Source organism: Theropithecus gelada, chromosome 11 (genome assembly GCF_003255815.1).
Source record: "Theropithecus gelada isolate Dixy chromosome 11, Tgel_1.0, whole genome shotgun sequence".
Lineage (NCBI taxonomy): Eukaryota > Metazoa > Chordata > Mammalia > Primates > Cercopithecidae > Theropithecus > Theropithecus gelada.
In genome coordinates, this window is record NC_037679.1 from 59767237 (window position 1) to 59794863 (window position 27627).

The window sequence follows — 27627 nt, forward strand, 5'->3', positions numbered from 1 at the left end:
GCTCCACAGAGATTGCTAGATCAGAGAAAGCCATTATGGGGTTATCTTAGGTCCATGTCAAGAGAACCACAAGGAGTGACCTCAGTGTAAAAATCGTGGAGTGAATCGCCAAATTCCTAGATGTTGAAGGAGACACATACCATGGGCTAGAATAGAGATGTATTTGCCCTCATCAAAAAAGTTCAGATGAGGCTGGGTGTGGTGGCTCATGCCTGTAATCCCAGCACTTTGGGAGGCTGAGGCGGGCAGATAATTTGAGGTCAGGAGTTTGAGACCAGCCTGGCAAACATGGTGAAACCCCATCTCTACTAAAAATACAAAAATTAGTCGGGCGTGGTGAGTGGCACTTTTCATCCCAGCTGCTCCAGAGGGTGAGACAGGAGAATCGCTTGAACCCGGAAGGCAGAGGCTGCATGAGCCGAGATTGTGCCACTGCACTGTAGCCTGGGTGATAGAGTGAGACTCTGTCTCAAAAAAACAAAAAACAAAAAACAAAGTTCAGATGAAAGTATCCCAAAGATGAGAAGTCTCTAAAGAACCCAACCCAATGGAGAGTCAACTTTGAAAACTTGCTACACACAAACCGGCTTACAGCAACACTAGTCCAGTAACTGCCTTCCTGTCATTTCTTCTCTTACCTCTCTCACAGTCCTCTCCCTATTCGACACTGCCTCCTTGACTCTGAAAGTGTCAGAAACTATGGTTAGTCAGATGGAGGAGAAAGCAGAAAGTGGGGAAATGGAGCAGCAGAGTTGAAGCCGGTTACCTCCCTTTTTCACTCTAGGCATCTTACCTGTTAATAGGCTGCAGCTGTGCTATGCCTTCTTGGGGGAGATGTTTGCTTTTAGCTCAAGGTTGGCATTTTTATTATTATGCCAGGCTGGCATATAAAGTACTGAATTGAAACCTTGAATGCCATTTTCTCCCTGAATGCCTGGTTAACAGCAACTCACTTTCCAAAACTTAGCTCAATGCTCACTTCCTATCCTGACCTCTTTATCCCAAACTGAGGAGTCTGTGTATTTGCTCTGCCGCCATGCAGTTTTTAGAGCCCAGACAACATGTAATTCCACTTGTTTCGTTGTTTGTGTGTCTTTGTCCTCAGCCAACCTTTAAACTCTCGGAGCCCAGGGGTGAACTGTTTGCCTTTGTACCCTTGGCACTTAGTGCTCAGTGGCATAGAATTGTCCCCCAATAAAGATCTATGAAAGTAATTTATCTTAGAAAACAAATTCACATTTTTCCTAAGAGAGGCTATAATTCAAACTTGTCTTTATTTCTGAAAGATAAATTAAAAACAACAGCCTTCTCGACAACACAATGTCATATAAAGTATTTGTCACTGGTGTGCTCAAGGGTGGCCTGGGTGCTCTTTAGCAGTTTGTGAGAAAATGTCCTGGCATCTCTCAATCCATACCTGTGTTTTTCCTGAGAAGCTGTAAGAGGACTTTTTACACTTTTCAGTGTTTCTCCCACAGGTTTCTTCAGGAGAAGCATTACCAAAAACGCCGTGTACAAGTGTAAAAACGGGGGCAACTGTGTGATGGATATGTACATGAGAAGAAAGTGTCAAGAGTGTCGACTAAGGAAATGCAAAGAGATGGGAATGTTGGCTGAATGTATGTATACAGGTATTCACTTCAAGCAATTACATTTCACTAAAAATCTCTTAAGGAGGCAGACGTCAGGTAACTCATCACGACAGTGCTACTTCACATATTAAAGAAGGAACCTACTAAGCCATCTAAGTTCTTGAAAAGGGTAATGAACCACTGAAATTGTCCAAACTGTCAACTAAAGAGCATTTTAGTCACCCAAAAGAAATGTCTGGTTTTTTTTTTGTTGTTGTTGTTGTTCTTTGTCACAGTGAACTATACATAGAGCCCAGTGGCATTAGCGTACCATTCAAGTAACGTGCTGTAATGAGCTACGAATGACAGTCTAAAAGTTTCCTCTAAATTTGATTTTAATATACTTATTATGTATTGCTTAATTAGCATACAAATTCACTATTGTGGAAAAAAATAAGAGTGCTTTATAAGGTATAACTGCCTCTGAATTGTCTAAATAGAGTTTTAAACCAAGTCATTTTATTAAGAATCTGTCTTCTCTTAGTGCAGCTTTGAACCAATTTGTATAGGTTTACACCGGAAATTAACTACTCCCAGTTTTAATATAATTTTGTCCTTCTATCTGATAAGGAGACACTGTATTAAACTGCTGGCTTTGTGAGGAACTATAATCTTCATCAAAAATTGGAATGCATGCTAGTATATAACATAATTAATTTTTCATTCTGCAAATTCTACAGACCACTCAGATTCTGAGATATGTCCTGTTTCTCCTCAAAACACAAATAGACAAACAAATGTCACCAAGGGGATGATAGCATTCAGGCAGGGAATGCCACATGAAATAAAAGCCTTCAGAAGGTGACTCCAGTTCTATTGTTACCAAACTGTACAGGCAACTGGGATGGACCCAGGGAAATAATGCGTGCCGATTGGGGGAAAATAGGTCTGTGTAAATAATCCAGCTCTGGGTGGATGAAAGTTTTATAGCAGCTGATCACAATCGCATCTTAGCATACATGAAACGAGAGCCTGCAATAGGGGCTGCTGCTGGAATCCAATCTCACAATGGAAACACTTACTCTGACACTGCGCAGCTCATATTGCTCATCACTTAGATATGAACTTGTTCCAGCTGGAGCTCTGAGGACATTTTGCATAAAGCCACATATAGCAATCTATAATATTTACGAACACAAACTCGTCCAGTAACAGATGCAGATATTTCATGGTTCTATAAAATAAATTCCCTGTACAAAGAAATTCCTGGAACTTTGTTTTATTGGCATTGAGAGAAGAGTAAGGACGTTAAATGGGATGAAGGGAAGATTGTTTTACATTATTTTTAATAGCTCCCTTTAAGTGTAAATCAATGAGGTTGATTGATCATTCAAAGACATTTTTAAAGTCACCTTGTATTATTTTTATTTTTAACTATATTCTCGGGAATTGGCACTGTTCTCAAAATTAACAGGATTTTTAAAATATCCCTAAAGGATGCTAACATTTATTTTTCTCAATAAGTTTATATATGTTTAATGTGAAATTCAATATCCTTCTTCTGGTACAATATGTAAACATGGCTGAAAATAATATTAATGGCATGTTTTAAAACACCAATTTTCATGGTCCCCTAGAGCAGGAACAGGGAGAGTGTCATTCACCTTTTCATTGACTGAATCCCTTGCATTTGTACAATGCTTTCGTATCACAAGTTCTTTATATAAAGCCCATTTTAAAATGATCTGATTGCTTTTAATCTACACAAAACTCTATAAGGTAGATATTATTCCCATTTTACAAATGAGGAAACTGAGATTCACAGAGGTTAAACTACTTGTTCAAGATTAAATCTCAAACCTTGGCCTTCCCTTTTTAAAACGCATAAAGGGCTAGCATTAGTTCTGTGTCATTGCATAGGGGATCTTCTGGGCCAGGTACATATCAGTGGTTTTATGACCACACACCCAACAGTACTTTCTGTGATTGGTGAAGTCTCTATGCTTATTTATTTTAGGCTTGTTAACCGAAATTCAGTGTAAATCTAAGCGACTGAGAAAAAATGTGAAGCAGCATGCAGATCAGACCATGAATGAAGACAGTCAAGGTCGTGACTTGCGACAAGTGACCTCGACAACCAAGTCATGCAGGGTAATAATATGCAATGGTGTCTGCCAAGACTGGCAGGAACTGAGTTTCTAGGTACATAGTGAGCTGGCCAGGAGGCTTTCAAATTAAAGCCACAGGCACAGCTGAATTTCTAGTCCAATTGTTCATTAAAATGGATTCCTAATACATACTTCAATGTAAACATTCAAATAATAGCAGTGCATAAACTAAAAAGTGAAAGTTTTCCTTCTCTCTGACTCCATTCCAGTCCTACTACCTAGTGTTTGCCAGCAGGAATGATTTGGTGTATAAAATGGATTTTTTCCCACTGCGTATTGACCATTTTTTCCCTCTTTTTGAGAAGAAAGGCTCAAACTGGGAAGAATGTGGTCTCAATAGAGGCTATGGATTAATCCTTATAAATGAGTAAAACAGGGTGAATACACATGTGTGGACCCATAGAGAAAAGTGCTACACACTGAGGTCACAAATTTCTCAAGAAATCCATTGAGCAACTCAGGACAAAATAGGGGAACATCATCCAAGATGTTTAGACAAACACATTGTGAGAATGCAAAGGACATTTGATGGAATTTTATTTTGCCATTAACTGAAAAACCAATAAGTTATGATTGTCCAAACCATACCCTTCTCAATATTTATTCATTGTTGACAAAACTTTATCCACATTTAGTTTTATAAATCCATAATTTTATATTTATTTAAGAAAAAGTATTTTATATGAAAGCATTATTTTGCCATAGTGCTTCGTCAGTAACACTTTGGTATAAGAAAGCAAAGAGTTGACATAATTATTCACACTCTTCAAAAGATGCTGTAGAGGGAGAAGGAGATGTTTGGGATCTGAATTGTCCAGATTATTGACTCTCTATTTTAGAGGTTGACAAACATTTTTCTTTAAAGAGCTTTGCCCACATAGTATCTACAACAACTACTCAACTCTACCATTTTAGTGCAAAAGTAGCACAGACAACACATAAACAAATGAGTGTGGCTGTGTTACAATCCAATGGATTTGGTCCATGGACCACAGTTTGTTGATCCCTCCTCCACATGAGTACTCTTAGATGATTTCTCCAAGTGGAATTCATGTTGAATACCATATGAATGTAGTATTCATAGTAGTCATACTATGTGAGAACCTTTCATTAGTTATAATTAAAGCTTGAACTTTCAGTGACCTTCAATATGAATGGGCTCACTAGTCTTCATATCCAGACTACCATTTATTCCTAAGAAATACACAAGTGGAATATTTTGTTATTCATATTTTATAGATGGGAAAATACAGTGAAATGTGATATGGCCTGCCCGAGGACCCAGAGAAAGAAATTATACACTCTATTAGAGCTCATAATTCCTGCCGTATTTATGGCTTTTTAAAAAAAATAATTTCTGCTATTAGTTCCCTCCAGATGAATGCCCATATAGAAAGAAGGCTTTATACACAACTTCCCTAACACCTTTTATTTTCTTGCCAGTGTAGGAGAAAACTGAACTCACCCCAGATCAACAGAATCTTCTACATTACATTATGGATTCATATAGCAAACAGAAGATGCCTCAGGAAATAACAAATAAAATTGTATGTATAATATCTGAAAATATGTGGGTTTAATGTTAATATTTCCTGGAGATTTTACTGCCTTGAAGGTATAATTTATATGTGAATATGTTACTTTGAAATGATTAGAGCTGAGAATTCAAGTTAGACTTTTAAACTCTTAGCAACATTAAACAATTCAAGAGTAAGAAGTCTCCCATCTATCTTGATAATTGCCCTCCAAAGATCTGAGAAACAGTAAGATGGGTTTTCAAATTTTATCATCTAAATCTAGTTTTTCTTTAGTCTAATGGTTTTATATTATCGTTTTCTTATCTACTTATTAATCTTTTTTTTCTTAAAATTTAGTTAAAAGAAGAATTCAGTGCAGAAGAAAATTTTCTCATTTTAACGGAAATGGCAACCAATCATGTACAAGTTCTTGTAGAATTCACAAAAAAGCTACCAGGTATTTTTTAAATAATCAAAGTTAATATTTATTGAGAATTTAAATATGTGCTCACAGATTAGATTACCTGTTTTACACACGGTGTTTTATTTTTCAAAACATTCCTGTGAGATCAGCTCTATTTTCAGTATTACTTTGCCAAGTATTTTCACATGTACTTATTTCACTGCTATTCTCTGCAATAGTCTTGTGACATTGAGAAAGGCAGGTCTGTTCTTTGTAAAATGAAAATAATCTAATATCTGATTTAAACTAACAAGTCTAACTACTATAGACATAAGATATTAGAACTAGAAAGGATATTTAAAATAATGTATAATAACTCTTCAAAATCAGTAGATTAAAAATTGAAACTTTGCAAGGTTGTCATTCACCCATTTATTCCTTCAGGAAGCAGTTGTTGATACCTACTCTATACTAAGTGCCTGACTGTTACCTTCAGGGAGAGTGGTCAAAGGTGATAATAATAATAATGATAATAAATACACATACATACACATACATACAAAGTGCTGTTTGAACAGAGAGGAACTGGTTGCTAATTGTGTCTAGGAAAGATGGAGAGACTTCAGGGAGGATCATATTTGAGTTGAGTCTAAAAGAAAAAGAAGTTTTCCAGTTGGCATGGAGAAGAAGCGGCATTCCAAGATGAGAGATCTGCTTGTTTTTTTGTTTTTGTTTTGTTTTGTTTGAGACGGAGTCTCACTCTATTGCCCAGGCTGGAGTGCAATGGCATGATCTTGGCTCACCGCAACCTCTGCTTCCCTAGTTGAAGCAATTCTCCTGCCTCAGTCTCCTGAGTAGCTGGGACTACAGGCACATGCCACCACGCCCAGCTAATTTTTGTATTTTTAGTAGAGATGGGATTTCACCATACTGGACAGGCTGGATTCGAACTCCTGACCTCAAATGACCTGCCTGCCTTGACCAAAGTGCTGGGATTACAGGAGTGAGCCACCATGCCTGGCCGAGAGATATGCTTGTTAAAAGACACTGAGGCATACAAGAATAGGATTATTCCAGGTGGGAGAGAAAATTCATTGTGGTAATAGCACAGTGTCTGTGGTGGGCTCCTAGGTTAGACAATAAGGTAAGTTGGTACCAGACTGATGAAGGCCTAACTAAGGAATTTAATCTGTGTCCCCTGGATAGTAAAGAGATTTTGGTGGTTTTTGTAACAGAGGGAAATGATGAAGTTTTTGTTATACAGAAATGACTTAATCAGGTTCATGTAAGATGAATTTGAATGGAAACGGCCTGGGGGCAGGGAAGATCAGGTAGTATGCTACTGCACAAGTCCAGGCAACAGGGCTTGAAATAAAGCAATAGCAGTAGGGAAGAGAAGAAGAAACAAAAAGAAGAGAGATTCAAAAACTGATAGGGCTTGAGGAACAGTTGTATGTGTAAGGTGAGGGAGAGGGACTTAACTTATCCACACTCATTCTGATGGTGCCAGTATAGAAACTAGAATGTGGGAGTCTTCTTATATCCTAGCCTCAAATTCTTTTTGCCACATCATCAATGCTATCTAAGCTAATGGATTTTAGTTGTTTCAATGTTTATGAAAATATTGGTGTATTGAAATCCCATGGTCTAGAAGAGTATAATAAATACCTTGTATAGCAGCATAATACTATAATATTAAATTACAGAAGATAACTTCTGATATAGGATGTTAATTAAACATGTTAATTTGCCTTCTTTTTTCCATCATTATGCTATTATTTTATTAAATGTGTCACAGATAGACATAAGCCTACATAAAACTCATAAAGTGTGAGGAGAAAGTTCTCACTATCATTGAAACACTACTATGCTGTCATTTCTTTATTAACAATGAAAGAGGAACTTAATTTACTATATGCTAATTAAACGGAAGACAGTATCAATAAAAAACTGGATGACATAAAAGTAAAAACTGTGGGGGAAAGAACTGGACAAGGGAGATGTTTTTGGTTATTTATGGGAAGAGATTTTGTAAGTTCACATGGTCACTTGGTCTTGAATCAAGAAATAATTGAAGACAAATAAAAACCTTATTCATAAGAAAGTAGCTTATCTGAAAGCAATAGTAACATCTTAGCATCTCTTAATTCCCAGTGCCTAGCTTAATTCCTGAGGGAGTGAGTACAATTATGTGTGTTCAATGAGTAAAGCAGAAGGAAAAAATTTAAAATATGGAAGGAAATAAAAGGCAAAAGACCCTTGAGAAGGAAAAAAAATGGACAATAATGACAGAGATAGCATTATTACAAGTAGTAATAGTAGGGATATAGTACCAATACTGAAGGGATATTTTGTGAAAAACTGAATTGAATCATTCCATTCAGTATTCATTGAGCACACCCTGTGCAGGCACTGTCCAGGGTGCTGGAGTCCCTGAAAGCAGTAAGGCATGGCTCCTTTTCTCAAAGAAGCTCTTAGATTCTCTAGGATGGTGGCTCAGTCTTTAGCGTTGTTCTCTTCTCTATACTCCCTTTGCTATTTAGTTCTTCCTAAGCCATTTAGACCCTTATGGTGTTATCTCTATTTATGTGAGTATATGTGCCAGCATGCACATGAGCTTGTGTTTTGTTTCCCATTCATTCATTCATTCAATCTGTCAATTATCCAACAAATAATTCTTAGGTACCTGTTATGTGCCAGGAAACAGGGATACAAAAGAAAATAAAAACAAAGCCTCTACCTCCAAGAAATGTACACTCCAGTAGAGGTGGCAGATAATTAATGAATAAGCAAATAAATCTATAATATCATGTCAGGTGGTGATAAGTTCTATAAATTAAAATAAAGAAGGTAGATACTAGTAGTGGTGGGGAGTGTATTTTAGATTGGGGAATGCTGGAGCAGAGGCTTGATTGCAGGAGGGAGCGGGGCATGGGGCTTGGGGATATCTGGGAAGAACATTCATCTCTGAGGCAAAAAGAGGCTTGTGTGCTCACAGCAGGGCCAGGGGGTCAGTGTGGCTGGAACACAAAAAGTAGGGGGAATAAGGAGTAGAAAATGAGTTCAGAGAAGCTGTTGGGACTGTACCATATAAGCCTGCATAACGACTTTGAATTTTCCAGGCAGTGTTATATTTCCTCAGGTTGGCAATTCTTACCGTATTTTTCTGATTTTCCCCTACCCTGTGTGTTGCAGTACTAAGTTCAGAGCAGATACACCAATTTGACTTTGATTGGCTTTTTTTTGGGAAATACTACCCATTCTTTAGCTTGACTAAAGACTCATGAGTTAGCTAAATATTCTGGGTGCATATAAAGTTTTTTTCTGGCTTGTAGATGCTTCCAATCTGCAGAGTTGACCCTGTCACATCAGGTGTGACTAACATAATGGCTCAAAGAAAATCTGCCTGCATCTAGTTTCTGAGGGTTTCTTCATCTGAATCAGTGTATCTATGCCATAATATATGTATCTGCTTGGACTTGACATCTCCCTTTGCCCAGCTTGTTTAATAAATTCTGCTCAATGAAGATAACAACCTCTATTTTGTTGGCGAGTACAAATGGACTCAACTAGACTACCCAATTGTAAAACAACTACAAAATCACTTGATGAAAATGTTTTATCAATGGCAATGATGGTTATCATAAAATATTGTTACTCCCTGATACTAATTTGATTATCATCATTACCTAGGATTTCAAACTTTGGACCATGAAGACCAGATTGCTTTGCTGAAAGGGTCTGCGGTTGAAGCTATGTTCCTTCGTTCAGCTGAGATTTTCAATAAGAAACTTCCGTCTGGTCATTCTGACCTATTGGAAGAAAGAATTCGAAATAGTGGTAAGTGATTTGGCTAATGGTAAAAGAGTTTGTTTCTATGAGTAAAATTGGTGTGCTCCATGAAGGCGGGGCTCTTGCCCATCTTACGCAATGTTATATGCCTGTTGTGCCTAGCATGAAGAATGACTCTAAAAAGATACATGTTAAATAATAAGACTTCTAGAGGCTTGGTTCAAATATCTCTGTTGTAATAGCAAAGTAGCAAAACTACCCCTTTACCGCACATAGATGAAGAGCCAAAGGAAGACTTTTGTAAAGATTGGAAAATTCATCTGATTTTTAAAAACTAGCACAAAGGAGCTGGGATTCTTCAGCCAAAAAAAAAAAAAAAGATTATTTATTTAAAATCTTCAGGTATGTAAGACTAAGTATCCAGCTATTTTATATCTGTATCAAAATAAAATAAGAAGACATTTTAATAGTAACATTTATATGTCATTTACTAGGTTTCAGACACTTTTCTTTTTCTTTCTTTCTCTTTTCTTTCTTTTCTTTTCTTTTTTTTTTTTTTAGACAGTGTCTTGCTCTTTGCCCAGGCCGGAGTGTAGTGGTGTGACCTGAGCTCACTGCAGCCTCTGTTTCCCAGGTTCAAGCAATTCTTGTGCCTCAGCCTCCCGAGTAGCTGGGATTATAGGTATGTACCACCACACCCAGCTAATTTTGGTATTTTTAGTAGAGACAGGGTGTCTCCATGTTTCCCAAGTTGGTCTCAAACTCCTGGTCTCAAACGATCAGCCTTACTTGGCCTTCCAAAATGCTGAGATTACAGGTGTGAGCTACCATGCCCGACCAAAGTTAACTTTTTTTTTTTTTTTTGGAGACAGAATCTTGCTCTGTTGCTTAGGCTGGAGTGCAGTGGCGTGATCTTGGCTCACCACAATTTCTCCTTCCTGGGTTCAAGTGATTTTTTTGTGCCTCAGCTTCCCAAGTAGCTGGGACTACAGGTGCACGCCATCACACCCAGCTGATTTTTCTATTTTTAGTAGAGACAGGGTTTCACCATGTTGGCCAGGCTGGTCTTGGACTCCTGGCCTCAAGTGATCCACCTACCTCGGCCTCCCAAAGTGTTAGGATTTTTTTTTTTTTTTTTTTTTTTTTTGAGACGGAGTCTCGCTGTCGCCCAGACTGGAGTGCAGTGGCCGGATCTCAGCTCACTGCAAGCTCCGCCTCCTGGGTTCACGCCATTCTCCCGCCTCAGCCTCCCGAGTAGCTGGGACCACAGGCGCCCGCCACGCCCCCCGGCTAATTTTTTGTATTTTTTAGTAGAGACGGGGTTTCACCGTGTTAGCCAGCATGGTCTCGATCTCCTGACCTCGTGATCCGCCCGTCTCGGCCTCCCAAAGTGCTGGGATTACAGGCTTGAGCCACTGCGCCCGGCCTCCAAAGTGTTAGGATTAAAGGCATGAGCCACCACACATGGTCAGTTTCAGACACTTTTCTAAATACATATATGATTTCATCTAATCTTCTCAAATATTCTATGAATAAATACTATTATCATTCCCATTTTGCAGATGAAAAAGCTGAGACAAAGAAAGGTTAAATAACTTTCCCAATGACAGAGAGGAAGTCTGATTTCAGAAGCTTTGTGTCAGATGGGCGCAGTGGCTCATGCCTATAATCTCAGAACTTTGGGAGTCAGAGGTGGGTAGATCACTTGAGATCAGGAGTTCAATACCAGCCTGGCCAACACAGTGAAACCCCATCTCTACTAAAAATATAAAAAATTAGCTGGGTGTGGTAGCACTGTAATCCCAGTTACTCAGGAGGCTGAGGCAGGAGAATTGCTTGAACCCAGGAGATGGAGGTTGCAGTGAGTCAAGATCGCACCACCGCACTCCAGCCTGGGCAACAGAGTGAGACTCAGTCTCAAAAAAAAGAAGTTTTGTGTCTTAACCACTATGCTATACTAACTCTCAAGAGTTGAGATAATAGCACAAGTTACTCAGTGTTTAACTTATTGTGGAGTAACACTGTGACAGGGAAGCTCAAGAGACATTGAGATGAATTACCAGGAATTCTGTGCAATTTATCTTAGAAGATCCTTAAGATAGGATGAGTTCTTATTTTCCCGAGAGATTTCATATATGGGTTGGGAGTGGAGAATGAATGAGATGACTTCTCAAGATCATTTCTTTCTAAAGTATTATCGTCTTATTATTAACCAAAGCAAATTTAAAGACTTTTAAAACCAATATTTTAGGATAGAGATTAGAGGGAAAGTTTTCAGGCAGTTCTGCATCTGTATTATAAGTGAAATAATTTTTTAAAAGGAAAATTATTTTTAATTTTAATGACATATTTCCATAGTCATTATGTTTTTTCCTCGTTAAAAACAAAAAGTGTAACTAGCATCATTGGTAGATTTTAAAACCACACACTTTAAAAAGATGCATTATTCTTAATATATTCATTAATTTACTAGTCTATCAAATATTTAAGGGCAAGGTACTATGGTGGCAGTGAAGAGAGAAATCAAGCATGTTCTTTCCCCTAAGAAGCTTACAGTCTAATGGGAAGAGATTAACTGTCCATGATTATGATAAAATATGGAAGAGAAAAACAGAGAGATGGTGACTCCTAGTTGACAGAGCTCCAAAAAAGTTTTATTAGCATTTGAGTTGGGACTTGAATGAGATTTGATTTGGATACCCAAGGTGCAGGAGAGAAGGACCAGCAGGAGCAAAGAGAAAGAGGCAAGAAAGCTCAGGGAATGCACACAAAGAAGGGTGAGTAGCTGAGCTGACTGGATTAAGGGTTACATTAAAGGGAAATAGAGAGGAAAAAAAGACAGGATCAGATAATTGAGGGCCTTGGATGCTGGGATAATTATTTTGTTATTTCCCAAGTAATAGGAGACATGGAAGATTTTTGAGCAGAGGAGGGAAAATGTCAAAATCAAGCTTTACAAATTTTCTAGCAGTGTTAGGGTAAGCCAGTACAGAAGTCACCTCTTAGGAGGCAAGAAGTCTCAAAGATGTGATGCTTGCTGTCAGGAGAAATGGAGAGAAGAGAAAGGATCTGGGAGATATATCTTTGCGGCTTATCAACTTTCGAAAGACATTATGTTGTCAAGAAACATGGATTTTGGTCCTGGACTGATTGTGTGTGTGTCTGTGTCTCTCTCTCTCTCTCTCTCTGTGTGTGTGTGTGTGTGTGTGTGTGTGTGTGTGTGTGTGTGTGTGTTTGTCCAGGCTAAGGGGAAAAGGTTGAATCAGGTAACCTCCAAGGCACCATTCAGTTCTACAAGTCTTACTGCTTTTCTTCTCTTAACTAATTCAATTTTCCTGATGGGTGGTTTAGCTAGTCACTAGGCCAGCTACTGAAGTATCCTGATTTTAAAGCCACAATCAATAACTGACAGTTCAACTTAGGAAAGAATTAAAGGACAGGCTGAATTTTCACATGTATGGATATAATTGTTGTTTTAGACTATTGAACATACACTGGTGGTTCTCTCTTTATGCAGAAAATTATAGTGGTTTCAACCTGTGATGGGCAAGGCCTCAGCAGCTTAGCTTTGTCATTTATTTGATTCTGGCTTCCATGGACTGTGGCAGTGCTCCCTTTAAGAAAATCCCAGTCAGCCGAGCACGGTGGCTCATGCCTGTAATCCCACCACTTTGGGAGGCCAAGGCGGGTGGATCACGAGGTCAGGAGATTGAGACCATCCTGGCTAAAACAGTGAAACCCAGTCTCTACTAAAAATACAAAAAATTAGCCGGGCGTGGTGGCGGGCGCCTATAGTCCCAGCTACTCAGGAGGCTGAGGCAGGAGAATGGCGTGAACCTAGGAGGTGGAGCTTATAGTGAGCCGAGATTGCACCACGGTACTCCAGCCTGGGGGCAGAGCAAGACTCCGTCTCAAAAACAAAAAATAAAAAATAAAAAAATAAAAAGAAAAGAAAAGAAAATCCATCAGTAAAATCTAATTCTTACAAAACTAATAAAATAAAAAGGAATGATGACTCATGACAAAATTTATGCATTTTACTGATAGGTCTCTACTCTCTCTACTCTAGCAAATGTGTGTTTGGTTTATTCATCGAGAGAGTGGTGATTAAGGATACTTACTGTGGAATCTGGATTGAATATGGGCTCCGCTACTTATTAGCTGCATGTCCCATTTTTTTAAAGCTGTTGAAATAGACCTCATAACCAATTTGATCTCTTTGAAATCATGTTTAACTTTAATATTTATTCTGCAGTCTTGCCTGAAGTTTGATAATAAAAACTTAATAAGACAGGCTTTTCTTCTTTTTGAGTCAGTATTTTATCCCAGGCACCTAGCACGTGCCTGGCTCGGAGTGGGTGCTCAACAGAATTCTGTGGAACAAATGAAAAAAATGAATGAAGGTGTGTCCAGAGCTATAAAACTGGTCTGTTTATTTACTTTCCAGATGGCTGTTTCCCTGAATATCAGAGTTGTTAATGTCCAAAGCTGACAAGTAACGAACAAAAAGTTGGTTAAACATTCTTCTAAACCTTGCCTATTGTAGTTAATTTGGGGAACAGATATCTCTTTTGCATTTGAGTGTAAGAAAAGGAAAAAGACAGTTTGGATATGGAAATTCTGTTGTGTTCTCTCTCCTCCTCCTCCTCAAAGATGAGTCATTTAAAGTTGATTCAGTTGCCAGACAATGAAAAAGAGGGGTGCAATGTCTGCCATATGAATGGAAATGTTTTAATGAGAGGGCATCTGCAGGAGAATTATCCAGTGGTTGTTACTATCTTTCTTTCCCTGTCTCTTTTTCTCTCCTGGATGCTCAGCTTCCTTTAAAAAAAAAAAAAAATCTTCGTCTGGCTCCATCAGATCTCCTGGGTCCTGAGCCAAGTCAGATGCTGCCATTTCCATGATGGCCACTGGGTTAGTACCAGATTCCTTCCCCAGCCTGAGGTAGGGAAAATCCCTTCCACTGTGGGTCAGCTAAAAGGGGAAAAATAGTTTTCCAAAAAGTTTACAAGACTACTAAGAGGAAAATTATGCTTATAGAAAGGCATGTATAAGGCTGAGCATGCTGGCTCACACCTATAATCCCAGCACTTCAGGAGGCCAAGGCAGGAAGATTGCTTGAGCTCAGGAATTTGAGACTAGCCTGGGCCACAGAGCGACACCCCATCTTTACAAAAAATTTAAAAAATTAGCTGGGCATGGTGGCACGGGTCTGTAATCCCAGCGAGTTGAGAGGCTGAGGTGGGAGGGTCGCTGGAGCCCAGGAGGTGGAGGTTGCAGTGAGCTGAGATTGTGCCACTGTACTCCGGCCTGGGTGACAGAGTAAGACCTTGTCCAAAAAAAAAAAAGGTGAAGGTCATATATGCATAATGTTTGGATCTATTAATTATAGCACCAGAAAGGTAACAATTATTCAGCACCTACTGTGTGTCTGGCTGTATTCTCAGTGTTTGTGTGAGCTTTGGGTCCTACAGGAAGCAGATATCAACATGGGACTAAATGTGTCAGAAGTTAATTGGGGGAAATGCCTCTGAAGAATAAAGGGGGAGGAAGCAGGTGGAGTCCAGGAGACTCTACACCACCATGCTGATCTGACACCTGTGAAGGGGGAGCAGGAAGGCATGATTGGGCATGAAGAGCATCAGATCAGATCACAGCACAGTCCTGAGAAAGTCTCAGCTAGGCCATTGAAGAGGGACCTAGTCTGAGCTGCCCACTGAATGGGCCAGCACTAACACACCCACTATGCTCAGTCACCAGTTGAGACAAGACTGGTCAAAGTGTGTCCTCAGCACTCACAGGGTGGCATCTGGAAGCTATCAGCCAGCCATACTGCCTACTGTGGGCTATCTTTAAGGGTGATCTGAGTGGGCCATCTCCATGGCTGACATTCTGCTACACGAAAAATATTGTTTGCTCGTTGTAGCACTTTGAGGTAGATATTACCAATTCTATGCCAGACCTAGACCCTGTTAATCCCAGTAACAAAATATCAGTCCCAAGTATCCGTTCGCTCTGATATTACCCTCTAACTTTCCAGCTTGCCACCTTCCGGTACCCTGACTCTAGGGATTCTTTGTTCCAAAACAATGTCCATTGCCGGGTGCGGTGGCTCACACTTGTGATCCCAGCACTTTGGGAGGCTGAGGTGGGTGGATCACGAGGTCAGGAGTTCAAGACCAGCTTGGCCAACATAGTGAAACCCTGTCTCTATTAAAAATACAAAATATTAGCCCAGCGTGGTGGCAGGCGCCTGTAATCCTAGCTACTTGGGAGGCTGAGGCAGGAGAATTGCTTGAACCCAGGAGGTGGAAGCAGCAGTGAGCCAAGATCGTGCCACTGCACTCTAGCCTGGGTGACAGAGTGAGACTCTGTCTCAAAAAACAAACAAACAAACAAAAAACAAAAATCCATTTGTTGACCTTCCATCCACTAACTCTCCAGCCATTGACTCTACTCCCTTTTGCCTAACCACACTTTCCTCAGTACTTGTCTTAGGGTTCGTGGTTCATCAATATGATCATTTCCTTGGATCATTCACCAGATATCCTCAACTCTTTGTCTTTCTTTCACCTAAGAAAACCCTCTGGCTGATGAGTACAACTCTTTACCTACTCTGTGTTTGAGCCTGAGAACTGAAACAGTATGACTGGCTTACCCAAAGTTAGTGATCAAACACTTCAAGTGGACTTCAGTACTTTCCATGTATCCCTTTTCCCTAGTCAATTCACTCTTGTTCTTATGGAAAATTGTCTTGTACCTTCTCTCTCTTCAAATTTCCAACATTTCTTCCCACTCATTCTCGACGATAACTTTGTTGAGAAAAGGTATCTTTCAAGAACATGCCATAGGAGTTGGGGCTCAAGGATATGTGGTCAAACCCCAGCTTCAAGGAAATGTGATTAAGCTTAGAGAAAGATGAACTCCCCAAGCTTAGTCAATATGTCAAGACAGGGGTTGTCACAAGAAACAAAGCCAGAGCCAAGTTCCTAGAATTAGGTGCACACAGAGCTCCCCAGGGTTTTCTGAGAGTTGACTTCATCCACATGATCCAATGTGACTCCGTACCATTTTGGTAACATTCCAGCAAGTGGGGAGGGCAAAGGGGAAAAAGAGTGGTACACCCTCCCTTTAAAGGAATAATCCTGAAGTGGTATGCACAACTTCACAGAGTTCCTCAGAGTTTTCTGAGTCTGGGCCAGAATTGAACCTGTTGAGGCAAGTGGTGTGGTTCTAGCCATGAAGACACAAAAGCTTCAAAAACCAAAGTCAGGCAGGTTACACCTTGGGGCTCCCATGATTTCTGGCTACCACATATTGCTGGAGCCTCTCTGCCACAAATCAGCTACCTCTGGCAGAAACAATTGTCTTATTCCTCTTTTTATTTTATTTTATTTCTTTATTTATTTTGAGACAGAGTCTCACTCTGTCGCCCAGGCTGGAGTGCAGTGACTGTGATGTCCACTCACTGCAAACTCCACCTCCCAGTTTCAAGTGATTCTCCTGCCTCAGCCTCCCGAGTAGCTGGGACTACAGGCGCCCCCCGCCCCCACCCATGCGTGGCTAATTTTTTGTATTTTTAGTAGAGATGGGGTTTCACCGTGTTAGCCAGGATGTTCTCGATCTCCTGGCATGGTGATCCGCCCGCCTCGGCCTCCCAAAGTTCTGGGATTACAGGTGGGAGCCAACGCGCCCAGCCCTATTCCTTTTTATTAAATTAAGCACTTTATAAACACTGGTGTTTTGCCTGAAGAATATTTCTGATGGGCCAGGCGCGGTGGCTCACACCTGTAATCCCAGCACTTTGGGAGGCTGAGGCGGGCGAATCACGAGGTCAGAAGATCGAGACCATCCTGGCTAACATGGTGAAACCCCGTCTCTACTAAAAATACAAAAAAAAAAAAAAAAAAAAAAATTTAGCCGGACGTGGCGGCGGGCGCCTGTAGTCCCAGCTACTCGGGAGGCTGAGGCAGGAGAATGGCGTGAACCCGGGAGGCGGAGCTTGCAGTGAGCCGAGATCGTGCCACTGCACTCCAGCCTGGAGAGACTCCATCTGAAAAAAAAAAAAAGAAAAGAAAAGAAAAGAAAGGAAAAGAAAAAGAACAAAAGACCCTCTGATGATCAGTTGTAGAGTAAAGATGATTTACATCCTAAACCTTCAGAACAGGCAAGCCTTTCTGACTCATGTCATCTCTCATCAGAATATCTTCTCATATTTCTCAGTGTGGTGGCTCATTAGCCACCCCCTCTCACTTGATGAGATCCTTAGTCAGCTTTGAATCTTATCATTTTCATTTGACTCTACCACTAGGGCAACTGTCCAGTAGCAACGGAAGATCATTTCTACTAGGACCTGTATCTGTTTACTTATTTTTTTTTAACAAGCATTTACTGAGTACTTCTATTGGATAAGTACACTGGTGGTACAAAGATGAATAAGATGAAGTCATAATCCTCAAGGACTTCATCTTCTAGGGGAAATATATATATGAAAAGAATTAATCACAATAGATTTCATGCATAATTTAAGTTAGAGGTTTGGCTGCTGTAACAGAGACAAAAAATAAAGAGGGCTTAAACAACATGGAAATGTATTTTTATCTTATAATAGTCTGGGCTTGAGGAGAATGGGACTGATAGGGAATCTTCATAGTGTCCCTCTGTCATAGTTCTATCCATACAGATGGATGTCATGCTCATCCATCCACAGAGAGCTGACTTCATCTGCATGGTCCAGTATGGCTCCCCACCATTTTGGTAAAAACACATTCCAAGCCAGGCACGGTGGCTCACACCTGTAATCCCAGCACTTTGGGAGGCCAAGGTGGGTGGATCATGAGGTCACAAAATTGAGACCAGCCTGGCTAACACAGCGAAACCTCATCCCTACTAAAAATACAAAAAATTAGCCGGGTGTGGTGGCATGTGCCTGTAGGCCCAGCTACTCCGAAGGCTGAGGCAGGAGAATCAGTTGAACCTGGGAGGCAGAGGTTGTAATGAGCAAAGATAGCGCCACTGCACTCCAGCCTGGGCAACAGAGTGAGACTACGTCTTAAAAACAAGCAAAGAAATAAACAAACAAAAACACATTCCAGCAAGTAGGGAGGGCAAAGGGGAAAAAGAATGGCACACCCTCCCTGTGAGTGAATAATCCTGAAGTGTTACACGTAACTTCTACTGGCATTCCATTGGCAAGAACTCAACTTCTTCATCACACCTTGAGACAAGAGACCTGTAAAGAGAACTGCTAATGCAATAACTAGGTAAGACATGATGAGGGTCTTGCTGGTTAGAATACATATAATCAAAAAGAAAAAAACCTTGCTTGTAATTTCATAAGTTTCAGAACTTGTGATACCTCAAGTTTCAGAAAAGCTCAAGAATGAAGTTTTCCAGAATATGATCTGTGTAAATAAATATGCATGTTTCTAGTTTATAATAAGATACTTTCTCCAAATATCAACCATATATTGTGACAATAAAAAGCATCCAAACTCACATGCTGCTGAATATTTTATTATGTATAATGTTTTAATTTATTAATATTTATGAATTTCCTTCTCCCAGTGGATTTTCAGAACATTGCCTCTTCCCCACGACACATAAAAACCTGATCTTGCAAGATGACCTTTCAGACTAACTTTTTATTCTTATGCTAATACAATTCATTCTTATTTCTATTGTACATTTAATTCCAGAGTAACATAACGTCTCAAAGTTACTCTGTTTATGCCTACGGAACTCTTTAAAGAATATGATGTGAAATTTCTTTTCTTGTTCTTCAAATTCATACTCTTTTGTTTGCTATTATTAAATTCCAATCACGTACACAAAGATAAGTGTCTCTGAGATGCTTTTTAATGAGAGTTAGAGTGTTTATTTATGTTAATTGAGGCTTTAGAACATATCTGATATAATTTGTGCTTGAGTCGTTTCTATACAATTCTAGTGCATCATTGATTTTATTCCTAATGTACCATTACTTACAAACTAGGGGTTTAAGTTGGAATTGTTAATAAAAATAGGAATAATCATAGTATATAAAATATTATAGGACTGAAATAGGTTTTCTAACACTGAATGAGTTTATATTTTGTTTTGTTTTGTTTTTTTGAAACAAAGTTTTGTTCTTATCGCCCAGGCTGGAGTGCAATGGCATGATCTGGGCTCACTGCAACCTCTGCCTCCTGGGTTCAGGCAATTCTCCAGCCTCAGCCTCCTGAGAAGCTGGGATTACAGGCGACGGCCAATATGTCCGATTAATTTTTTGTATTTTTAGTACAGATGGGGTTTCACCATGTTGGCCAGGCTGGTCTTAAACTCCTAAGCTCAGGTGATCTTTCCGCCTCGGCCTACCAAAGTGCTGGGATTACAGGTGTGAGCCACCGCACCTGGAGCAAGTTTACATTTTTAACATTAAGGAAATTAGCAATAACCTCTCAGAAATCAAAGCAATTTGTTCTTTTCACTTCAAATATAAATAACCCCTGACATTTATAGTAGTTTGGGGCCTTTTTCCATCCCCACAAGAGACATAAATAAAATATTCAATTCAGTAAGAATTTACCAGTGTGACAATATATCTCATGTTTTGCAATGTTTTGTTTTCACATGCATCATCCTGTTAGTGCTGCTCTCAATGACCCTCACTAGGTGAGTGTTACACTCCTATTTTATAGATGCAGAAATGGGCTTAGAGAGGCAAGATGACCTGCCCAAGGTCATACAACTAATCAAAAGCATGTGAGGAAATGAAGGCGGGTGTTCTAACTCACAGCCCAGCTCTCTTTCTATATGTGGCATCTGTCACTCACCAAGGCCTAATATTTGCCCAGTTTTCTGCTAGCAGGGAACATAAAGTAAAACATGGCTTCTGCCCTTCAGTTGAGGGATAAAGTATAAGTAGCAGTTAGCAATTTCAAATTGCTTTAAGTCAGTGATCAAATGAATAGACAATGAAGTCAGAGAAAGGAGATAATCTTGTTAGAGTGATGAAGTTGTAGCCCTTAGTAGTACCATACTAAAGTATACTGTGCTTATTTTTGTGATATGATTTCACTGCTTTAGCCTTTTCGGCTTACACAAAATGAAAACAGTTACCAGAACTGCATTTTCCAAAGATGCAAATCTAAGCTGATTATCAGTTCAGATACTGTCTTTGAGAGGGGTTGGAAATGTAAAGAAACAAATGATAGAATATTTATAAGAAGGATAAATGCTTAAGTTAAAATTTAGAAATCTTAACACCTCTACTTTTGCTTTTGAAAGTGGTCACATGATAACTTTTGCATGGGCAAATTTAGGACTCAAATTATAGGAAGAAACCTTCCTTGGATTAAGAGGAAACATTAAAGAAATACAAGTGAGGATATTTCCATTGCCCCTGGGCAGAATCCATTGTTCCTCAGTTGTATTTCCCAAGCTTTTTGTACTTGTTCAGTTTTAGATATTATGTATCTATTTATGTCAAGCGGCCCCTTGATATCCATGGAGGACTGATTCCAAGATCTCCCTTGGATACCAGTTAATGGCTGCTCAAGTCCCTGATATAAAATGGTACAGCCTTTGTGTATAACCTATGTACATCCTGTTGTAAACTCTAAATCACCTCCAGATTACTTATAATACCAAAAACAATGTAAACGGTATGTAAATAACTGTTTCACTGTATTGTTTAGGGAATAATGACAAGAAAAAAAGTCTGTACATGTTCATTACAGTTGCAATACTTTTCCCAAATATTTTTGATCTGTGGTTGGTTGAATCCATGGATACAGAACCCACAAAGAGCTGACTGTATCTACTTCTTCCATTAACCTGTTAACTGCCTGAGGACTTCATATTCCCAGATTCCCAGCACTAATATGGTGCCTGACACATAGCAGGAATATAAATATTGGTGAATTTTGTTGAGTTGAATCTGGAACTTGACAGTCCAAACTCTGGTAACTCCTAAGCCCTGGTGAGACCTAATTAGGCCGAATAGTTTTTAGCCACTAGGACTAATGGGAAGTATATCATTTATAATATATTTTAAATTAAATATTTTATGTTTAAAGTAATTATTTTTTGAATGGCTAGTTTAATGGCAGCTCTTTACTTAGGGCCAAAAGTATAGCACAAATGACTCCCTGGGGAAAAGTTTAGCAGTTGAAATAGAGGACATAGTCCAATCTCTTAGCACCACAAGAATATGTCCATTGTCTTAATGGCATCCCTTGTCCCCATCATATCTCACAACTATGTCACCTTCATCATAAAGGACTACCAAAACATACTACTGCCTGATTTAACATGCATTTATTAATCTCCTATTATGTCTTCAGAAGAATGCTAATTATTAGAGATGCAGACGTGAATAAGAAATATCTGGCCAGTCACAGTGACTCACTCCCATAATTCCAACACTTAAGGAGGCCGAGGTGGGAGGATTGCTTGAGACCAGGAGTTCAAGACCAGACTGGAAAACATAGCAAGTCCCTGTCTCTACAAAAAATAAAATATCTGGATGTGGTGGTGCACACCTGTAGTCCTAGCTACTCGAGACTGAGGCAGGAGAATTGCTTGAGCTACGCAGGAGAATTGCAGTGGGCTATGATTGTGCCACTGCACTCCAGCCTGGTAACAGAGCCAGAGTCTGTCATAAAAAAAAAAAACAAAACATCTATGAAGCACCCTTTATGGGTCAGGCAGCATGGCAGGCACTGGAGATATAGTAACTGATTCCCACTCTTATAAAATATGTATAGTATTTCACACTCCAGTGAAAAGGAAAGATGCGAATTGTGATAAGTTGCAATAGAATTGAAGCTAGACAAGAAAGTAACTAATTCTGCTTCTCTGTGACAGGGAAAGCTCCATAGAGGAAGCCAAATTTGAACTTGGCCCTGAAACATGGATGGGGTGCCTTAGTCTAACAAGGATCCTGCCTTGTATTTCAGGAAAAAGCATGAAGACATAAAAAGTGTATCTCACTTGTTAGGGGAGCTGTCAGAATGCTCTTGGCTGATAGCTACAGAAAACAAACTCATCATGGCCTAAAAAAGTAAGAAAATGTCTTAACTCAAACAAGAAACCCAGAGGAAGAGTGACAGCAGAATTGGTTAATTTAGGAGCAGAACCCACCATTGGAAACACAGATCCTTCTCATCTTTCTGCTTCGCTGTCCTTGGCGTATTGGCCTTCCCCACAGGCTGGTTCTCCTCCTGGTCATCTAACGGCCAAAGCAGTTCCAGGCACTATGTCTAGACACAACACCGGTCAAATGAAAAAGAAATGCTCTCTTCCTCAGTATGGAAATCTTCCTTAGGAACTTCCTAGTAGACTCCCCTTTAGTCTCATGGGCCCAAATTTCACTGCTGTCCCTAACTACACCAACCTCTGATGTGGGAAATGAGACCAACAGTGGCTCTTGGGCTGGAGCTGGGATTTGCCTCTACCATAGTGTATGGCCATGGGGCAGGGAGGGGGAAGGGAGCCTGTGTAGGCAACAAGCTGAGTCAGCTTTAGGAGCCTTAGATGAATCTGTGTCATTAGTTCCTAGGGAAACTATTGGGCTGCTGGGAGATTAGTTTGAAAGGAAAGCAGAAGGCAGATGTAGCCTTGTGTGCCATGCCAGGGGTTTATACCTTGACCTCTGTGCTATGGGGTGATATCATTTCTAGAAAAGTTTCAAGTTGCGTGGTTTTAAGGAATTAGTATCATTTTTAACCAGATGCTCAGTCCATCTTGAGGACATCATCAGAATAAATCATATAGAGGTATTTAAGATGCCAGGATATATGTCTTGTGTAATACGCATACTTGTAAATAACACACATACACACACACACACACACACCCCTGCTTAGTTTTTGTTCCCAATTACGACTAGAAAGCTAATTAGGAAATAAAAGACTTTTAACATTTAAAATACCTAAAGCAGTATAGTGTTAATTCTATCATACGGTTATTCTCTCAAAGAATATTTCTGATTATTGAACATAATTTATTAATCACAGACCTCTTTTAACAAAAAGGGAAAAGGAGCAGAAACATGAAATTATTTTTGCATTTTCAGACTTTTCCATGGCAAAGTCTTTCACGGTTAAGTTAGAAAATAGCCCCACCTTGTGACCAAAAATCAGCTAATTGGTCTTTCAAGCAAAAATGAAGCAAATTTTAAACAATTCTCCAGGAAGAAGAAGGAAGCAGGAAAACAGGAAAAGGCTGTCCCCTTCAGGATGATGTTAGTGTTACATCTCTCATGTTAGAAATTGCTGGTTTACACGCCCTTTGTTTATGTTGGCATGGTTAACTCTGACTGTTGACTCTAATTCCAAAAGTAGATTTATATTTATCTATCCTGTAGGAAAATTATTTTTTAACTCTCCCATTATTTCTTTTCTACATTTTCTCTATATTCACTCTTGGCTTTTACAACATGCACAAGATGAAATAATCATTTTAAAAGTTTAACCTTATTTTCCCCACATATTATCAATTGTAATTAGATAGCTAATGGAGGCATTAGCTAGCTAATGGAGGCAACATCTCTGGAGGGTGTGTGGGGATTTAGAAAGGCAAATGAAATAGGAAATTTGGTAATCAAAGCAATTTTTAAAAATTCAAATATTTTCAATATTTTCAGCTGTCTTGAATATCATCCCCAAATCTTCATGTACTATTTAATTTAATGGCATAGTCACAGATTACTATTTTAGGTAACCACAACTGATGAGTGTAGCCTCTGAATGCTGAAGAAAGCATAAAGATTGACATTTTTTTGAAGATTATAAAGAACAACCTTACCAAGAAAATAGAGAACTTAGTGTAGCTTTAATACCTGGAAAAATACTGAGGCAAATCACTGATCAGCCAGTTTGTATTTATCCCCAGTAATTTGCAGAATTTGTTGGTTTTTAAAAACCAACATGGCTTTGTAAAGACAAAAGTTCACACGTTTAATCTAAGACTAAGATGAACTGAGATTAAGATGGACTAATGTGTTGATTCAGTTCTCTTGAATAATGATAATAATAGCTACTATTATAATTATCTACTTGACATTTTTTGAGGATTTACTATGAACCTGGCATTGTGCTAAGCACTCTCTATATATCTCATGTAACACTACTGTTACATGGAGTACACATTATATTACATGTGACAACATTTCACAGATGAGAAAATGAAGGCTTAAAGAGTTAAAGTAATGTCCCAAGACCAAGTCGTGGAGTTTGGTTTCAAACTCAGAGCTGGCTTATGACCTCTTAACCACTAGGTTTGCTGGAAGCCAGGACTGGTATTCTCCAGGCTCACATTCTCCAATCCTCTGCACTTTAAGTTGTATCTAGTTGGGTCATGGGTATTTAGTTCATTCTGTAACAGCTGGATAAAGGGCAATGTCCCACATGATGTAATCCCCAAACTGCTCAACAAAGACATTGTTGTTAATAGAGTCCACTGGGGTCAATTAAAGAATCAAAGTCAAAGGGGAGAAGAGGGTGGTATTTTGACAAGAGAGGAAAAGGGCAAGGATTTAATTTGGGAAGACTGTTTTTTAAAAAATATTTAAACATTTATTGTGCTCAAAAATTAAATAAATCCAAAAAATTAAATAAATCATGTAATTCTCTTTATAGGATGGGCACGGTGGCTCATGCCTGTAATCCCAGCACTTTGAGAGGCTGATGCGGGTGGATCACATGAGGTTGGGAGTTTGAGACCAGCCTGACTAACATGGAGAAACCCTGTCTCTACTAAAAATACAAAATTAGCTGGGCGTGGTGGTGCATGCCTGTAATCCCAACTACTTGGGAGGGTGAGGCAGGAGAATCGCTTGAACCCGGGAGGTGGAGGTTGCAGTGAACTGAGATCACACCATTGCACTCCAGCCTGGGCAACAAGAGCAAAACTCCATCTCAAAAACAAACAAACAAACAAACACACCTCTCTTTTAAAGTACAAAATAATTCATCACCTTCCTTTATTATTTGCCCATTATTTCATCTGAATGTTTATAGCTAAGATTTTCTTAAAGTAGGTTACCCATGATTACAGCTGCCTGAGAGACCTGTCTCATGGCATGTATATGTGTTTCATCAAAGGTAGTTTGGGAATATGTGCGGGATCAAGATTCAGAAAATGTAGACTTGGGTTTTCCATTTATTATGCTAGTAAACTTAGCTTACCTCTCTGAGCCTTACTTTCTCAAGTCCGAAATAGGGATAGTAATACTGGCTTATCAGTACTTCCCGCACAGGATTCTTGTACAGAATCAAATTTGTTTACATATTTGAAAAATATGAAATACTGTATCCATGGAAAGGATGGGTGTAATTATTGAAAAGAAGAAATCCTAGTGTACTTCGGGATCTTTTACTACCATTTGCATCACTGTAAGATAGAGAAAATGAGAGCTGTGTCCATGCATGTTAGAAGTAATTTTTTTCCTTTTTGTATTCATTTTATTTTAATTTATTTTAATTTTACTTTAGATTCAGGAGGTGCATATGCAGGTTTGTTCCATGGTGCGTTAATCTGTTTTGCATTGCTGTAAAGGAATACCTGAGACTGGGTAATTTACAAAGGAAAGAGACTTATTTGGTTCATGGTCCTGCAGGCTGTGCAAGCATGACACTAGCATCTGCTCAGCTTCTGGGTAGGCCCCAGGGAACTTTTACTCATGATGGAAGGTGAAAGGGGAGCAGGCATGTCACATGGTGAGACAGGGAGAAAGAGAGATACTAGGCTCTTTTAAACATTCATATTTCACAGTAACTAATAAAGTAAGAACTCATTCATTACCATGGAGAGGGCACTAAGCCATTCATGAGGGGTCTGCTCCAGTGATCCAAACACCTTCCACCAGGCCCCACCTCCAACACTGGGGATTACATTTCAACATGAGATTTAGAGGTGACAAGCATCCAAACTATTTCACATGGATATATTGTGTAACGACGTGATTTGGACTTCTGGTGAATGCATCCATCATCCAAATCGTGAACATTGTACCCAATAGGTAATCTTTCAACCCTCACCTTCCTCTCACCCTCCTGCCTTTTGGAGTTGCCAGTGTCTGTTATTTCCATTTGTATGTCCATGTGTACCCCTTTTTTAGTGAGGACGTGGTATTTGATTTTCTGCTTCTGAGTTATTTCACTTACGACACTCTTCTAAAAGTGAGAATTTAGGCTTTCTGGTAAGTATACCATTAGATGATAATTGTACTCTTTAGCGTCTGGAATCAAAGTTTATTCTGATTTGCTCAGCCAAAGCTCTTTAACTCTGGATCTGGTATGGAAGAAATGGAGCAGTCTATTCTCATCTGGACCAATCCTGGGAAACATCCTCATCTCAATTAATCCATAAGTCACATCACAGGTTTCTTTGTTTGTTTTGTTTTGTTTTTCTGTCACCATGATTCTCCATCCAATGGCTCTTGTGGAATAAAGCAATGCACAGAACAGGCACCAAGGTAATATTTATTGAATGCAGGAAGTGGCACTAATAGTCTTTTTTATTTTTTGAGACAGCATCTTCGGCTGGGTGTGGTGGCTCACGCCTGTAATCCCAGCACTTTGGGATGCTGAGGCGGGTGGATCACAACGTCAGAGGTTAAAGATCAGCCTGGCCAATATAGTGAAACCCTGTCTCTACCAAAAATACAAAAAAAAAAAAAATTAGCCAGGCATGGTGGCACACGCCTGTAGTCCCAGCTACTCAGGAGACTGAGGCAGGAGAATCACTTGAACCCAGGGTGCGGAGGTTGCAGTGAGCCAAGATCACGCCACTGCACTCCAGTCTGGGCAACAAGAGCGAGCCTCCGTCTCAAAAAAAAAAAAAAAAAAAAAAAAAGAGAGAGAGACAGCATCTCACTCTGTCACACAGACTGGAGTGCAGTAGCACAATCACAGTTTACTGCAGCCTCAACCTCCAGGCTCAAGTGATCCTCCCACCTCAGCCTCCTGAGTAGCTGGGACCACTGGCATGTGCCACTGCACCCAGCTAACTTTTGTAGTTTTTGTAGAGACGGGGTTTTACCATGTTGCCCAGGCAAGTATCAAACTCCTGAGCTCAAGCAATCTTCCAGCCTTGGCCTCCCTAAGTGTTGGGATTATAGGTGTAAGCCACTGCACCTGGTTAGAAGTCTTAAATGACAAAGAGGAGTGAGCTAGATGAAAGAGAAAAGG

At 39.6% G+C, this 27627-nt stretch overlaps 1 protein-coding gene across 5 annotated transcripts in view; it reads left to right on the plus strand.

The window, feature by feature from the left end:
• The window catches only part of NR1H4 (nuclear receptor subfamily 1 group H member 4), an 85990-nt gene that overhangs the window by 55043 nt on the left and 3320 nt on the right, over nt 1–27627 (plus strand). For 2 of the 5 annotated variants that reach the window (XM_025402137.1, XM_025402135.1), the window contains 5 exons: nt 1479–1631; nt 3589–3722; nt 5188–5286; nt 5614–5713; nt 9353–9499. In XM_025402137.1, the coding sequence (XP_025257922.1) occupies nt 1479–1631; nt 3589–3722; nt 5188–5286; nt 5614–5713; nt 9353–9499 (633 nt within the window). The remainder of the gene's footprint in view (nt 1–1478; nt 1632–3588; nt 3723–5187; nt 5287–5613; nt 5714–9352; nt 9500–27627) is intronic. The other 3 variants (XM_025402138.1, XM_025402136.1, XM_025402139.1) reach the window with 2 other exon arrangements.